At 36.6% G+C, this 16156-nt stretch overlaps 1 protein-coding gene across 1 annotated transcript in view; it reads left to right on the top strand.

The window, feature by feature from the left end:
• NECAB1 (N-terminal EF-hand calcium binding protein 1) overlaps nt 1-16156 on the top strand; it is a 203585-nt gene that overhangs the window by 89710 nt on the left and 97719 nt on the right. Inside the window, exon 4 of the mRNA XM_027856976.1 lies at nt 1240-1265. Coding sequence (XP_027712777.1) covers nt 1240-1265 — 26 coding nt within the window. The remainder of the gene's footprint in view (nt 1-1239; nt 1266-16156) is intronic.

Below are 16156 nucleotides of genomic sequence, written 5' to 3'. Positions count from 1 at the left end.
AAACCTAGGTTTTGCCCCTGACTACTGAGTGGTATGACCTTGGAGAATGTACTTAATAGCTCTGAGTCTCAGTGTGCTCATCTGTTAAAGGAATTCTGTGAAGGCCTCCGTTTTTTCATAGGTAAAATAAGGGTGGTTGACCATAAGATTTCTGGGAGCTCTAAAGTATCATTCTATAGCTTTGTATGATGAGATATAAATCAGAGAAAAAAAAAACAGTGTATCTAAGGGCCTTTGATTTATGTCTAAATCATTCCCATAGATTCATTCCAATAGTCTGTGTTTATTCCAGAAGTCATAATGGCACAACTTCATGCAAAGTTTCACAGCCTTTCTTAAACCCTCATCTACCCCCACGCCATTTCTCTCCCCTGAATTCTCAGATGCCTGTAAGAGTCATTCTGATGGGGCAGCTAGGTGGTGCAGTGGATAGAGCACGAATCAGGAGGACCTGAGTTCAAATCTGGTCTCAGACCAGACACTTGACACTTACTAGCTATGTGGGCAAGTCACTTAACTCCAATTGCCTCGCAAAAAGAGTCATTCTGATATAATGGGAAGAGCACTTGACTTAGAGTTCAAAAAAAAATCCTGGATTCTAGTCCTATTTTGACCAATTAATTGATTAAATTACTTTATTTCATTGAGCCTAAGCTATTTTATCTTTAATGGAAGATAATTATAATTATGCTACCAATCTCACAGAGTTGTTGTGGGGAAAGTACTTTGTAAAGGAAAATAAACCATAGCCTCAATCCACCAAGCATTTATTAGATGCCCACTATTAGGTGCTCCTGTGTTAGGCCTCAGGGATACAAAGGAAATAGTCTCTATCATCAAAGAACTTGTATTATACTGGGGGACTGGAAGGGGGTGAGATAACAATATGTTCACATATAAGTAAATGGTGGATATATACAAAGTAAAGGAGGTGGGGGGGGGGAACTAATAACTGGAGGGCTCAAGAATCACCTCTTCTAGGCTACAACTTTCCCAATATTTCAAAGAAGTAGTTTATGCACTGAAACAATCTGGCTCAGTTCATGCTTATTACTGATATGATATAGACCAATTTGGGATTCAATAGGTGAATATCTCTAATAGACATTGTCATATAGTGCCTTTTTGTGGGCTAGAAAGTGACTGTATTCAATTTTACAAAAATCCAATTTAAAATCCAGAGGAAGTAATCATGTTTCTTTTCTTTCTTTTTCTTTTCTTTCTTTCTTTCTTTTTAAGCAATCTCGACACAGAAGAACTATGTGGTAAGTTCTTTTAAGAAAAATTAAACTCAAAGATATCCATATGTAACTGAAGTTTGTTTGAGATGGGAAGGGAATAAAATTACCTTTGGAGAATATGTTAGTAAAAATTTTGTAGGTTAAGAAAACACATCAATAAGCCTTTAAAGTTAAATTAGGAATGATACTTCTGAAGTACATTTACACTTTTTAATACTCTAATAATTAAATTTTCAAGGGGATACTTTATAGAATTGGAAAAAATAATAACATTTATTCGGAAAAAGAAAACATATAGAATACCAAGTAAAATGATGAAAAGAAGTAGAGATGAAGGAGGAAAACACTTCCAGACTTCAAACAATATTATAAAGTATCTGTCATCAGAACCATCTAATATTGGTGAAAAAATAAAGAGGTAAAGCAATGGAACACACTAGAAAAAGGAGAATCAGAAACAATGGAACTCAATAGCCTAGTGTTTGATAAATTGGAAAACATAAATTACCTAGGTGGGAGGGAAACTCTTCATTTGATTTTTTTAAATTGCTGGGAAAACTGGAAAGCAGTCTGGCAGAAATTTGACTTAGACCAATACCTTATGCCATATTCTACAATATATTCTAAAAGGATATATAACTTTAATATTTATGATCATACTATAAAAAATTAGAAGAGAAACAAATCATATAAACCTTACAGTTATGAGTAGGAGGTGTGTTCTTAACCAAACAATTGATAGAGGTAATTGCAAAAGATAAGCTAAATAACTTTGATTACATGAAACTGCAAAGCTTCTGCACAGACAAAATTAATGCAACTATTATAAGAAGGGAATTGATGGAATGGAAAAAATCTTTATATCAAATTTCTCTGATAAGAGTTAGACATTCAAGATATATAAACAATAAATATATTTGTGTATATACATATATATGATGAATAGCCATTCCCCAATACATAAGTGATCAAATGACGTGAACAAACTGTTTTCAAATGAAGAATTGAAAAATATTCACAACGACATGAAAGGATGTTTTAAATAAATAATAAGAAGAAAAAATGCAAAACAAACCAACCCTGAGGTTAAGTCTCACACCCTACCAATTAGTAAAAATGACAAAAAATGGCAATAGCCAATATTGGAGGGATTGTGGAACGATAGGCACACTAATATATTGTTAATGGAGCTGTAAAATGGTACAATAATTTTGGAAAGAAATTTGGGATGATGCAAATAAGGTAACCATAATATCTAACCCTTTATGCCTCAAGGAATCTATGAATAAGAATAAAGTTCCCATATATTCCAAAATTTTTATAGCAACACTTTTTGTAGTAGTAAAGAATTGGAAACAAAGTAGATACGTATCAATTAGGGAAAGGATAAACGAATTGTGATACATAAATGTAATGGAACATTACTATGCTATAAGAAATTACATGTATGGTGAATGCAGAGAAACATGGAAAGATTTACATGAACTGATGCAATACTGAAATAAGAAGAACTAAAAAAAAATATACACAATGTAAATGGAAAGAACAACCACACACCAAAAAATCAAAAGTGAATGTAAAAAATTATGAAGATCAAGCATGGCTTAAATGAAGAGATGTGAGAAGACAGCCTCAATCTACCCTTTTGTGGTCTCACACATCACACATGTTTTCAGATTTTTTCAGTGGATCAATCAGTTGTGCTGATTTTTTTTCCTCCTTAAAAATTGTTATTTGTTATTTGTTATATGGGGTGGCTCTCTGGAGAGGAAGGGGGAAGGATACTTGGGATAACTATGATGTGAGAAACAGGAGACATCAATAAAAACTTATTAAAAATAAAGAAAAAGAACACTATGAACAGCTGCAAGAGTGCAATAAGCATTTCTTTTTCCTATAATTTTTACTAAAATACATATTTTGGTGACTCATTGTTGAAAAGGTTGGGGTGTTGTTAACTTGCTCATAGGAAGACAATTGTTACTGCAATTAGAACATTATTTTCCCAAGAGCAAATCCTCAACCAGTTTCAACAGACTGTTAGTATTTAATACAACTTCATTATCTTCTGCTCTTAATGTGTTTTGTAAAACATTGAGTGCAACAGGCTCTTTTCAAGTTAATAGTATCATAGATTTCAAACTTGAAGGTGCCATCAGAGGTCATCTGGTCTGATTCTGCTATCATGTGACATATGAAAAAACTGAGGCATCATGCTGTAGTGGAAAGAGTACTGGACTTGAGAAGCTCTGGTTTCCATTTCCAACTCTGCCCCTTACTACCTGTCTATCCTTGGACAAATTATTTAACCTCTTGATTGATGCATCCTCACAAATGAAATAAGAAGGCTGAATTAGATGATAATTAAGGTTACTTCCAATTCTAAATCTATGTTCTTATAGTCCCTCAGTTTTACTGATAAAGTAACTGAGATGACAGGAGGCAGGGGAAAGAGCCCAGGATTTGGAACTGGAAGGCTGAAGTGCTTCTACCTATAAGATCTTTGGTAAATTGCTTAATCTTTGCGGATTTTAATTCTCATCTGTAAAATGAAGACATTGAATTGGATAAGGATTGAGTCCCTCATTAAAATGCAAAAGTGTCATTTCCCTCTACCTGTCCAATAAGCCTAGGATTTTGGCTGCCACTTTTAAAACAAATGACTCATTGGTCACAGTTAAATTTTTGTACAAATACACTCACTGTGGCCTAACCAATGTGTACTGTCTTCATCTTTTTGATGAAACTACACTCAAAGAGTATACTTGTAGAAGGGGAATAGTTGGGAGACTGAGAGTTTGATGATATTAAAGATTAATTTGATATTCTCTGAATATCAATTCTATCTATATCTGAGTCATTCAAAAACTTGTTTGTCTTAGCTCATAATACTTTTTTTGTTGTTCATTGTTGTTTAGTCATTTTTCAGTCATGTCTGACTCTTCATGACTCCTTTTGGGGTTTTCTTGGCAAAGATACTGGGTTGGTTTGCCATTTCCTTCTCCAGCTCACTTTGCAGATGAGGAAACTGAGGCAAACAAGGTTAAGTGACTTGCCTAGAGTCACACAGCTAGTGAGTGTCTAAGGTCATATTTGAACTCATGAAGTTGAGTTGTCTTGACTTTTGCCTGGCCCTCTATCCACTGTGCCACTTACCTGCCCACACTTTTTTTTTGAGCCTGTTTTAAATACTGTATCGTTCCAAATATAGATCATCCCTAAATATGAACTGTCTCACTAAAACAAATGTTTTTTGTTAAGAAATAATAACTACATAGATATTAACTGGGAAAACAGCATCACTATAGGTCTCATTTAAATCCATATTTGGGGAAAAGAATATGGGCAATATTCTAATTAATATAATGATTGCAATAGCTAGCACAACCAAATTCGTAATGAAGATGGGTATTTGAAGCTTTGTCCAGGGTGTTTGGAAAACTAGGTGGTACAGTTTAGAGCACTGGGCTTGGAATAAGGAATACTCATCTTCATGAGTTCTATTTTGACCTCAGACACATGTTAGCTATGTGACTCTGGGCAAGTCACAATTCTGTTTCCCTCAGTTTCCTCACCTTTAAAATGAGCTGGAGAAGGAAATGGCAAACCATCCCATTATCTTTGCCAAGAAAACCCCAAATAGGGTCATGAAGAGTTGGACACAACAATAACTCAGGATGTTCACCCCTAGGGGGCGTGCTTCCTGAGCTTTGGACCTCTGACATGTACCACATAGCACCAGACCCAAGGGTCCTGACCCTCTCTTGGGATCCATCTTCCTCCAATGCCACTAACCCCAGTTTGCCACTTCTACCTCTTCCCCCTCTGTATTCTTTGTGGTCATCAACCAAGCCATGCAAATCACAGACAGTTTTTCACATAATCAGAGTGGACCATCCTCTGTCCACACCTTGCCTCTGGCTCAATTGAATATGCCTCAGGTACCATAATTCACAGTTATGTCTCTGAGTGCAACTAGAGATGAGTTCCTCTGAGACTCTCTGTTTAAAACCAGAGGCATTTCCCTAAGATAGTAGCATCATTTCTAGTACATTTTCCTTCTGTCCATTACTCCTCAAATCCCATCTCCAGTACTGGAATATCATTTTTTCAAGTTCATTAAACTATTACTGCAGTTAAACTGCAACAACAAATGTAACATAGAATTCCAAACAGCAGCATTCCTAAATAGTGAAATCTCAGAACATTAATTCTGCATAGGAAACGTATATGAATAAATTGACCGGTTTCTAAAAATGTCAATAAAAGACTTAGGATTTCTTCTATTCTTTCTTTTTCTTTACAATAGCTATTCACTGTTAGCCTGAATGAAAATAAAAACATGAATACAGATTTGAGTGAAAAATATATTTATGAAGAAATAGATCATGCTTACTGATTAATACATAAGGATAGATAAATCCATGCCTTACTATTCATCCTCTGTTATTTATTCTTAAATTAAATATAAAAATAAATTTCAGCAAGGCAGAAATAAGACGTATAGATCATTTCCCACACTCGTTATGATTGTGAATCATCATGAAGCCCATATGTAATGAGGATGGATGACTGGTCTCTTCCAATGTCCCCACAATGTGAATGTATACCTATGCACATGTATACAAACATATACATATACACATGTATACACATATACATATATGTACATCTTGCTATAGGTGGGGTTTGTAGACAAGGTGGGATATAAACACCCTCCAACATATATTTTGGGGCCTCATGCCTCTCACTTAGGTGTGTGAAACACCCCATTTCTCTAAGTTTGTACCTGTTCTCATGCTACTAGGTCTAAGTTCTCAGAGATAAACTACCAGTAGACATTTACACTGAAACTATCTTCGGATACTGGGGTAACATTGTTGAGGGGAAATATACTTCCCTTTCCACTGTAGCCCTTTAACCCCCAACCAGTGTTTTCTGTCTACACAACCAGCATAAGGCAAAAGGACTACAGATACATCTACTTTAAATAAGACACATGAATAATGAATCACAATACACATATATGTCTGGATCCCATTTTCCCATCAATGCACACAACAGTGAAGCAGTCACATACTTCTAAAAACTTGGCATGGAAACACATTAAGGAGCGAAGTTCATATGCTTGAGGCAACTTGCATCTCTAAAGTGCAGGCTTTAATACTATTGGGCTATTCAGGAACATCTGCACCACAGGAAATTGCTAACTGTTGATCTTCACAACTCTTCAGACTGGAGGGTGAGGAAATTCTTGTCTCTACCAAACCTAATCTTTGTAAGCTTTCAATTAATTAACCATTAGCCTTGAAAAGGCATTTAGAAAGTATTAACTCTTAATATAAATAACAATTCTCTTTAAGCCAGACAACTAGCTGCCAAGCTCATCAAACAACCATCTGAAGGCCACATATATACCATCCCAGCCAGTCATTCATTTCCCCAGATGAGGCACTGTCCAATCAGAACAGAGCTTACCACAAAACAGCTCCTCTGCAGTGACAAAAAAATAACTCTAAGGCTCTATCGGCTTTCCTTCTCAAGCTAGAGGGGGCAGCAGAGAGCAGCAAGCGCTTACGGAAAACACCACCTTTCTCCAGCTCTGGGTGAAGTAGAAGGGCAAAAGCCATTAGTCAATGGAGTACTTAGTGGATGTATTATTTTTCTCTGACCACTCAGGAATCTCTCAGCTGAAACCTGCTCTCAGCTGACTGTAATTGTAGAAGCACCACTGACTTCTCTTGCCCTTCTGCTTTCTTAAAAGAGTACTTTTAGTTCAATGACTAAAATGAGACCCTCTTGACTGTACTAAAAGTAAGACCTTTTACTTAAAAAGTCATAATTCTCCAAATTTCTCCTAAGATATTGATAATTCTTTTTCAATCAATACTTCAGTCTCCAAATGTTTATATGCTTTCTCAATTTCTTAGTTTTACCTTCTTAAGTCATAATACATATACCATACTGTAATATATATGATGCATGTCATTCCACATATAATACGTATAAGCAGATTAGCTAAAGTACCATCATCCTTTGCAGCTCTGTAGTCCTCAACTTTCTTCATATTTATATTTCTCCAGATTTTAATAAATAAAAGATCTTTCTCAGTCTCTTTATAACATTACATTTTCCTCACACCAGTGAGGAATCATTCCACATTTTTAACAAAGAGATTCAAGTTCTCAAATTCACACCACAGATCATTTTCTCTCCAAAACTGTCCATGATCCCTTTCAAAAATTGTGTTTCTTCACGTGCATATTTTAAAAGTTTATATTAAAATAATTTTTTTAAATAAACCTCTTTGTAAGAAATCATAGTAGGCATCAAAATGTTCATCTATAACAAAGGCTATGTCCCACACCTTTTGACAAATAATGCAAAATTCTTCCTTTACTCAAAAGCACTTTTTATGCCCTGGTCATTTGCTGCTTCTTATAAAAAGAACATCAAAGACAGTCTACCTTACTTTCATTCATTCATTCATTCAATTAGCATTTAAGCACCTACTAAGTAAAAGGCACAATGCTAGAAGTTAGGGAGACTAAGACAAAAACAAAATGGTCTCTGCCCTCAAGGAGCTTACTTTCTCCTGGTGTGAACACATTAACACAGTTAAATCAATACAAAATATATATAGGAAATAATTTTGGTTAATGAGGGAAAGAGGTTAATGAGGGCAATCAGGGAGCTCAGAAAAGGCCTTTTATAGAAAGTGGTACTTGAGCTAAGCTTTGAATGAAGTTATGGGGAGTCCCGTCTTACTTTTTTTGCTCTTTTCTTTTCCCCTGTGTCATCTAGCTAGACATACAGGATGATCGTGGCCTGTCCCTGTCATCTTGTAGGAAGTAAAGTGGATAATTGAGGAAATTAACCAAATAATTCAGGGGAAAAGGGAGGGGAAGGCCTTTTGCTTTGTACATATATCCTTGGCTTTGATTATCTATTTAGTTGCCAGTTTTCCATTTGTCTTTGTCTGGTTAACAGCTTTGTGCAAGGTATTGGGGGCTGGGAGTGATGAAAAGGAAATTTTAAATGTTGGCTTATTCTGGCTTTGCTACCTACCTTTTCTATTGCCATTTGTGAAACAATACATTATCCTCTGCCTATTTAGAGACTTTGTATTTTTAAGGTATCATCTTCCTTTTGACTTTAATCTTTTCTTTAAAAAAAACCTTTTATGTTTTTTCCCCATAATTATGGTAAATCAAGTAACCACACCCACATCTCAACATCTTCAGTGTTTTTAGAAAGCTTTTAAAATCTCCCCTCAGGATTTCATCTGTGATTTTATTAGTAGTATGACTGGAATGCTTGGTCTTTCTGAAAGTTATTGCAATTTTTTTTTATTCCAGTCATACTAGAATTCATGTTTTATGTTCTCCGTCTCAGTACAGGAATATGCATCTTAATCACTAGAATTATAATGTGGTCCTTTTTTATTTTGTAGGTTTTGTGTATTCTGACTGAAATCAAACATTGAAGGTTTTTGTTTTATTTGTTTTAGCTGAGGAAGGCCACTGTGACTTCTTCAGTTTTGTATGGGTGGGGCAACTTGGAGTTTTAGAGGTGCTTGGAGAATCAGTGATTTGCCCAGGATTATACAATGTATCAGAGGCAGAATCTAAACCTAAGACTGATATTAAGGTAGGCACCACTAGGACAGGGTGCATCTCTTTGCTATTATATTCACTAAAATAAAATATCGTTATTGTGTCCACCAATAAGAGCAAAGATGTCTGTCCACATGTCAGGAATCCTCCTTCATGCAATAGAAATTGTTAGTCATGGAACTCCTGATCACATGTACTTTTTTAAAGTTTTATTGATTTGTTTTTCTATTACAAATATTTACAGATTATTCCCACTCCATGAGAGTAAACATAACAAAGTAAAGTAATTAAATAAAACGAATAGTACAGTGACCTCATCTGAAAACACCTGAAATATTCCACATCTGTATCACTCCCAACTATTTTTTAAAAAAATCAACAGAAATATATTTTCTTCCCCTCCCATCCCCACCTTACTGGAAAAAATAAAGAAAAGAAAAACGGATTTCTGGTAACAAATATGTATAATCAAGCAAAACAAATTCTCTCAATATTTATGTCTTATTCTGCACACTAAATCCATCACCTGTCTGTAGTGGATAGCCTGTTTCATCATCAGTCCTCTGGAATCATGAATGGTCATTGTACTGATCATAGTTCTATCAGATTTCAAACCTGTTCGCTTTTCCAGTATTGTATAAATTGTTCTCTTGATTCTTCATGTACTTTTGAGAGAAGTCAATTGAATATATAATCTCTAAATATCTTTTTTCTGTTGCTTTTACTTTTCATTTTTAATTAAATTTTCTACTACCATTAAAACCTATTTTATGTTTGACATGACATTTTCCCACTTAATATTCTCCATTCCTAACAAGATGCCAATTCTTCACATCTACATTCTTGGGGTTAGAAATATCAGGGTTTGCTGAGGATCAGTCGGTCTCAGGATTAATTTCTGCCACTGTATTTTGACCCTCCAGCACTGGTAGGCTTTGCAAAACTGAGCTGATTTTGCTTTGTATTCATGCCATCTCTGCTTCCTGTTGCAAATCTAAAGGGAGCAGGATGATTGCTTTGCTGCCTCTAACCAAATAAAATGGTATAAATGTTTTTATACCCTCTCCCTTTTACACTACACCCTCTTTCAAGCTTTGCTCTTAGTAGCTAAGTATTTTGAGGTATTTATAGATTTCTGGAAGATAATTGTAATGAAACTTCATGTGACTGGGTTCTGATCTGAGAGCATAACAAGAAGAAAGCTTTGTGAGCAGTATGGAATATATTTAATCACACAACTTCTGTACTTCCTGGCTGCCTATTGTATATTAAACTAAAAAATTCTAAATTGAGTTTAAATAGTATCTCTGAAAATTGAGGGTGTAGGAACCATGAGCTAATATGACTAATGGTTTTAAGGTCAATCAATCAATCAGTAAACATGTAGTAAGTGCCCACTATGTGTCAGGCACTCTATTAAGCACTGGGGATACAAAAAAAAAGAGGCAAAAGACAGTCCCTGCCCTCAAGGAGCTTACAATCTAAGGGTCCAGGCTACCAAGGGCTGGAATATATCCTAGAAACTTGAATCAGACATTACAATAGCTCCTGCTTATATTACTAGATACTGGGGCAGCTTCTGGGGTCCCTCGGTATGCCATAAGGAGGAGAATTTGACTTAACACATGACCTGCCTTAGCTTTGACTGGGAAGGGAAGAGAGTAAAAGATGATCCAAGGAGGATCTCATAAATCCAGAAGACACAGGAGATGTTATGATTCCAATGCCTCCTCTTTTCCTCACAAAAAACAAAACAAAAACAAACAAAAAAAACCAAAAAAATAAATAAATAATAAATTACAGTAAGTTCTGGGGATATCCTAGAGGGTTTAGAAAATTTTAGAATAACCTTGAACCAAACAGCTCTCTGTGAGATGCTGACCTTTTAGCTTTTTAAGTAAGAGTTAAGTATATGGGCTTGGTGACAGCATTGTCAGCTGTGACTTTTTAAATTGTTCGTTATTCTTTTGTTAATGTCTGGCAAAGTGCTTGGTGAATACTTTGAATATATTCATTGTTAAGCTTTGGTGGTTTGTGGCTCAAATGCCAACTTCCACCCACAGGACAGGCAAGCCAGCTTTGCTGAAACAACAAGGCAGCCTGAGGGAGAGACAGCAGAGTTCATGCCAGGGAAGTCAAACCAACAACATTTTGAGTCCATCTTCCCTCAGATCCAGAGGGTAACAGCCAAGGACTCTGAACCTAAGAGTCTTGGAAATAGCAGCACTCCAACAAAACCATCAGACCTATTTCCAGCCCAGTCCCTGAAGTCATCTTGGAGGGGAGTAATCATTGTTGAGGAAGAGTTCATTTTCCTAATCACCACAAGCAATAATTGCTGACCAATGGCCACAAATGGGCAGTCTCAGAAATAGCAGCATTCCCCAACTTACTGGTTCTGCTTCCAGCCCAGGCCTCATAGCTAGCAATACAGGGAAGGGAAGCAACTTCTTTAGAGAAGGGGCCAGTCATCCTCACCAAATGCCACCCAGAGGGTAGGCAAGCTAGCCTAGCTGAAGCAGCAGGGCATGCTGATGGAGAGGCAGGGGGCAGCAAATGCCAGGCAAGCTGAATCATTACCACCTTGACCACCATTTCTCCTTAGACCCTGATGGAGACAGCCAGGACCCTGAACCAAGAGGTTTGGGATAAGCATTGCTTCCAGCCCAGTGCCCCAAACCATCATCCTGGGAAGCAATCAATATGGAGATGAAGCCTGGAAAATGTTCTTACAGGTTCTACAACCACAGCTTCTGAAGTCCCAGAAAAGAAAGTTCTTATCACCAAAGACCTTGGTACTATCAAAAGATTCATTATTAGAAACTGATATGATTTTATCAGTGGTAATGACATAAAAAAGAAACATTACCATCTGCTTTGCCATTGCATTCTAAGGACAGTGGGACTTTTCCACCTGACTTCTAGATGAAACCTTCCATATGTGATGTGTTCCCCATTAGAATACGAGCTTGTTGAGAGCAGGGGCTGTCTTGCTTTTCAATTTGTATTCCCAGCCTTAGCATAGTACTTCACCAGTCATGAACTTCATGTCAATTAACTACTTCTATTTTTATTACATTGTCCTTTGAGCTTTGAGGCATGTCCCCATGGAGACTTCTATCTTAGCACCTGCTACAATAACCCACACAATTCTCTACCTGCTATGAGTAAAGGTACTACATTCCAGTAAACTGTATGCTTCCTTAGAGATGACAGTGATCATAAAACAATGTGTTGATTCATATCCATGGAAAAAAGATAAAGCAAGCCAATAAATATTAGTCACTTAATCTTGTTTTCTTGTGGATATTATATGCTAGACATTTACACACACAGACTCAAGCACAGTCTTGCAGATAGAAGATCTTGGCTAAAGTTCTGGCTTTGATATTACAGAGTTATGTAAAGTTAAGCAAGTCACAGCCTCTCTGAACTTGTTAGCTCATTTGTGAAATGGAGATAATGATGCCATACTTACTTCATAGTTTTGTGGCAAGGAAAGCTCTTTCGGATCCTTAATGTATATCAGCTAACATCTCTGAAGAAAGTAGCTGACTGAGAATTAGGAAACTTGGGTCCTAGTCTAAGATTTAATTTGGCAAACATTTATCACTTGCCTACTATATGTGAGACACTATGCTAGGTTCTGTGGTTACAAGGAAAAAGTAAAAATTTCTCCCTGACCTCAAGGGGTTTATATTCTATTGGGAAGATGGGATGCAATATGCAAAGAGATATGCTGATGTGGGAGAGAGCACTAGACACTACCAATATAGGCTGACACCTTCTTTGCAACTTAAAGTGGCATTAACCACCAAGGAGAATTAGGAAAGGCTTTCCAGAGGAGATCATGCCTGAACTGAGCTTTGAAGGAGGCTGAGGCGTCGAAGAAGCAGGAGAGATGGAGGAGTGCTTTTCAGGGACAGAAACTAGTCTATGCCAAAGCACAAAGGAAGGCATAGGATAGCAAGCAGGCCAGATTGGCTGGAGCTCAGAGTACAGGAAAGAAAATGATGGGAGATAAATCTGAAAAAGCAGCCTGAGCCATAATGTGTCTAATGGTAGCCATCTCTAGGGTAAGGACCAGAGAGGGGGGAGGGAGAAGAAGGGAAGAAAAAGGGGAAAAAAGAAATTTACATGATAATTTCATTGTACATTTGAAAGGAATACCAAGTTATGCATAGTAGATTTGCAGTTTCATGTGCAATTATCTTTTTTAATTGTAATATATTATAGAAATGCTTGTTTTATTCCATAAATTAAAAATAAAATAAATTTTTAAGAATTCAGATGTGAAAGACTTTAAATGCCAAGTTGAAGAGTTTTTATTTTATCTCAGAGTGACTATGGAGCCCCTCTAGGGGCTTGATATCTCCTACCATGGAAGCCCTCTGGGAATTTTGATATCTGCAGCTAGAAAGCTATGTGACCTTAGTAAATGCATTTAACTACTTAGGCCCTCAACTTATTCACATACAAAATGAGGTGATGGGTTAGGTGATGTGTGAGGTTACTTGCAAGTCTAAAATTTTATGATTCTCTGAGTTTATACAGCACAGACAAAGCTGAGTGCCCTAGTTATAGACCCTTAAATTTGAAAGGATCTTAGACTAGATTTCATTTGACCTGACCTCTCAACCAATGTAATCCTCTCCTCTGCAAACTCCTGGCAGGTAATCATCTGGTTAACAAACGCTTAAAATGGTAGGGACCATACTCCCTCACAAAGTAGCCCAGTACATTATGGAACAATTCTAATTATTAGAAAGTCCCTTCATAAATTGAGCTTATCTGTCTCCTTTATAACTTCCACACACAGTTTCTAATTATACCATTTAGATTTACAAGGAATATAAGCCACATTCTTTTTCAAATAGATAGACAGATAAATAGGTAGATGATAGCTAGCTAGAGAGATGGATAGATGGATGGATGATAGGTAGATACATACATACATTGAGATATGTAGATTGATAGTTTTATATATATGTATATATATATTATATATACAATGTGGATAGATATAGATCAATATGACAGCAGATATATGATAGATACATACATAGAGATACTTAGATTGATAGTTACATATATCATACATACATATATACATATATATATATATATATATATATACACATACATGATAGATATACATAGAGTGAGAGAACATTTACTAATTGTTTACCATATGTTGGGTCAAGTTCCAAGTTCTTGGGATACAGATAAAAGCAAGCCAGATCCAGACAGTCCCTGCCATCAAGGAACACACATCTATAGGGGTGCTGAAAGGGGATACTGCAGAGACCTGTTAAATAGGTGCCTGGGAAATGGCATGCAGGTAGGTCTGTTTCCCTAAAACGTAAACCCAAAGCCCTCCTTTCACAACTAGGGGACCCAGGGAGCAAAGTCAAAGACTTTGGTGAGAGAGGATGATGCCTGGAGAGTAAGTGACAAAGTGTGAAGAGGGCAGGAAGTAATTTGTCAGGCTTGATTCTTAGAAAGATAAATTCACCTATCAGAACTAGAGATACAGAGGTTGGGTCTAAGGTGTTTCATCTGACAGCTCTTCATTTATATGAAATCAGCCAGCCAGGTCTTTGTTTCTTCACCTGTTCCTCATATGATACCATTTCTAGAACTTTCTCCATCCTAATAACTCCTCCTCTGAAGGTGTTCCAGTTTGTCATTCAGCATCTTAAAATATGATGTCCTAGACTATACTCTAGCTGTGGTACAACTAGGAGAAAATATGGGAAGATTGTCACCTCCCTTGATCTAGACCCAAGATTTCTGTTAATGTAGCCAAATTCACATAATTTTTTTTTTACAACTTTACCACATTGTTGCATTGCTCATATTGAACAAAACTTCTCACTCTTTTTCACATGTTCAGCTAGGTCTCCCCACTCTATACTTGCCCTTTTTTTTAAAAAAAAAAATTATTAACAATTATTTCTTTTCTCTCACGCACCCTGCCCTCAGTTTCAAACAAAACCTTTGTAACAAATATGAACAGTCAAACAAAACAAATTCCCACATTGGCCATGTCCAATAACCTATGTCAGGGGCAGCTAGGTGGTGCAATGAATAGAGCACCAGCCCTGAAGTCAGGATGACCTGAGTTCAAATCCGGCCTCAGACCAAACACTTGACACTTACTAGCTGTGTGAGCCTGGGCAAGTCACTTAACCCCAATTGCCTAAAAAAACCCCTATGTCTCATTTTGTATCTTGAACCCATCACCTATTTGTCAAGAGGTGGGTAGCATTCTTAATCATTAGTTCTCTGGAATCATGGTTGGTCATTGCAGTGATCAGAGTCTTTAAACGGTTTTTGTCTTCACAATGTTATTGTCATTGAATAAATTATTCTCTGCTCATTTCATTCAATATCACTTTATACAAATCATTCCAAGTTTCTCAGAAATTCTCTTTCATATTTTATTATAGTACAACTGTATTTCATTCCATGGGCAGCTAGGTGGTGCAGTGCATACAGCTCTGGGCTGGGAATCAGGAAGACTCATCTTCAAGAGTTCAAATCTGGCCTCATACTTAGTTGTGTGGCACTGGGCAAGCCACTTAACTCAGTTTGCCTCAGTTCCTCATTTGTAAAATGAGTTCCAGAAGGCAATGACAATGGTATCTTCGCCAAGAAAACCCCAAATGGGGTCACAAAGACTCAGACACAACTGAAATGACTGAACAACAGAATTTCTTTACATTCACATGTAATAATTTATTCTTTCTTGCTCCAGCTGAGGGGCACCCCCTCAGTTTCCAGTTATTTTCTGATATGAAAAGAGTTACCATAACTACTTTTATGCAAATGGATCCTTTTTCTCTTTCTTTTACCTCTTTAGGGGTTAGGCCTAATTGTGGTATCACTGGGACAAATGGTCTTTAAAATGTAGGTTCAAGACTTCATAAGACTTTCCTATCCAATCCTTATCTTATTACTTTTGGCCCATCCATCCAGTCTTTCAGGATTCTTTTAAATCTATCAATATATTATCAGTAGTTCCTCCCAGGTTCATGTCATCTATAGATTTAATAAATATGCCTTCTATTTCATTATCAAAGTTATTGATAAAAGATTTAACAAAACAGGGTAAAAAGTAGGACCTGTGACACACCAGTGAGGATTCCCTCAAGACTGATACCATAACAGTTTGTTTTTGTTTTTGGAAGTCAATAGGGGTTAAATGACTTACCCAGGGTCACACAGCTGGTAAGTGACTGAGGTCAGATCTGAACTCAGTCCTCCTGACTTTAGTGCTTTATCCATACTTTACTG

The sequence above is a fragment of the Vombatus ursinus genome, unplaced genomic scaffold (genome assembly GCF_900497805.2).
Source record: "Vombatus ursinus unplaced genomic scaffold, bare-nosed wombat genome assembly UNPS02011767.1, whole genome shotgun sequence".
NCBI classification, from domain to species: Eukaryota; Metazoa; Chordata; class Mammalia; order Diprotodontia; family Vombatidae; genus Vombatus; species Vombatus ursinus.
This window is presented reverse-complemented; position numbering and strand designations above follow the sequence as displayed.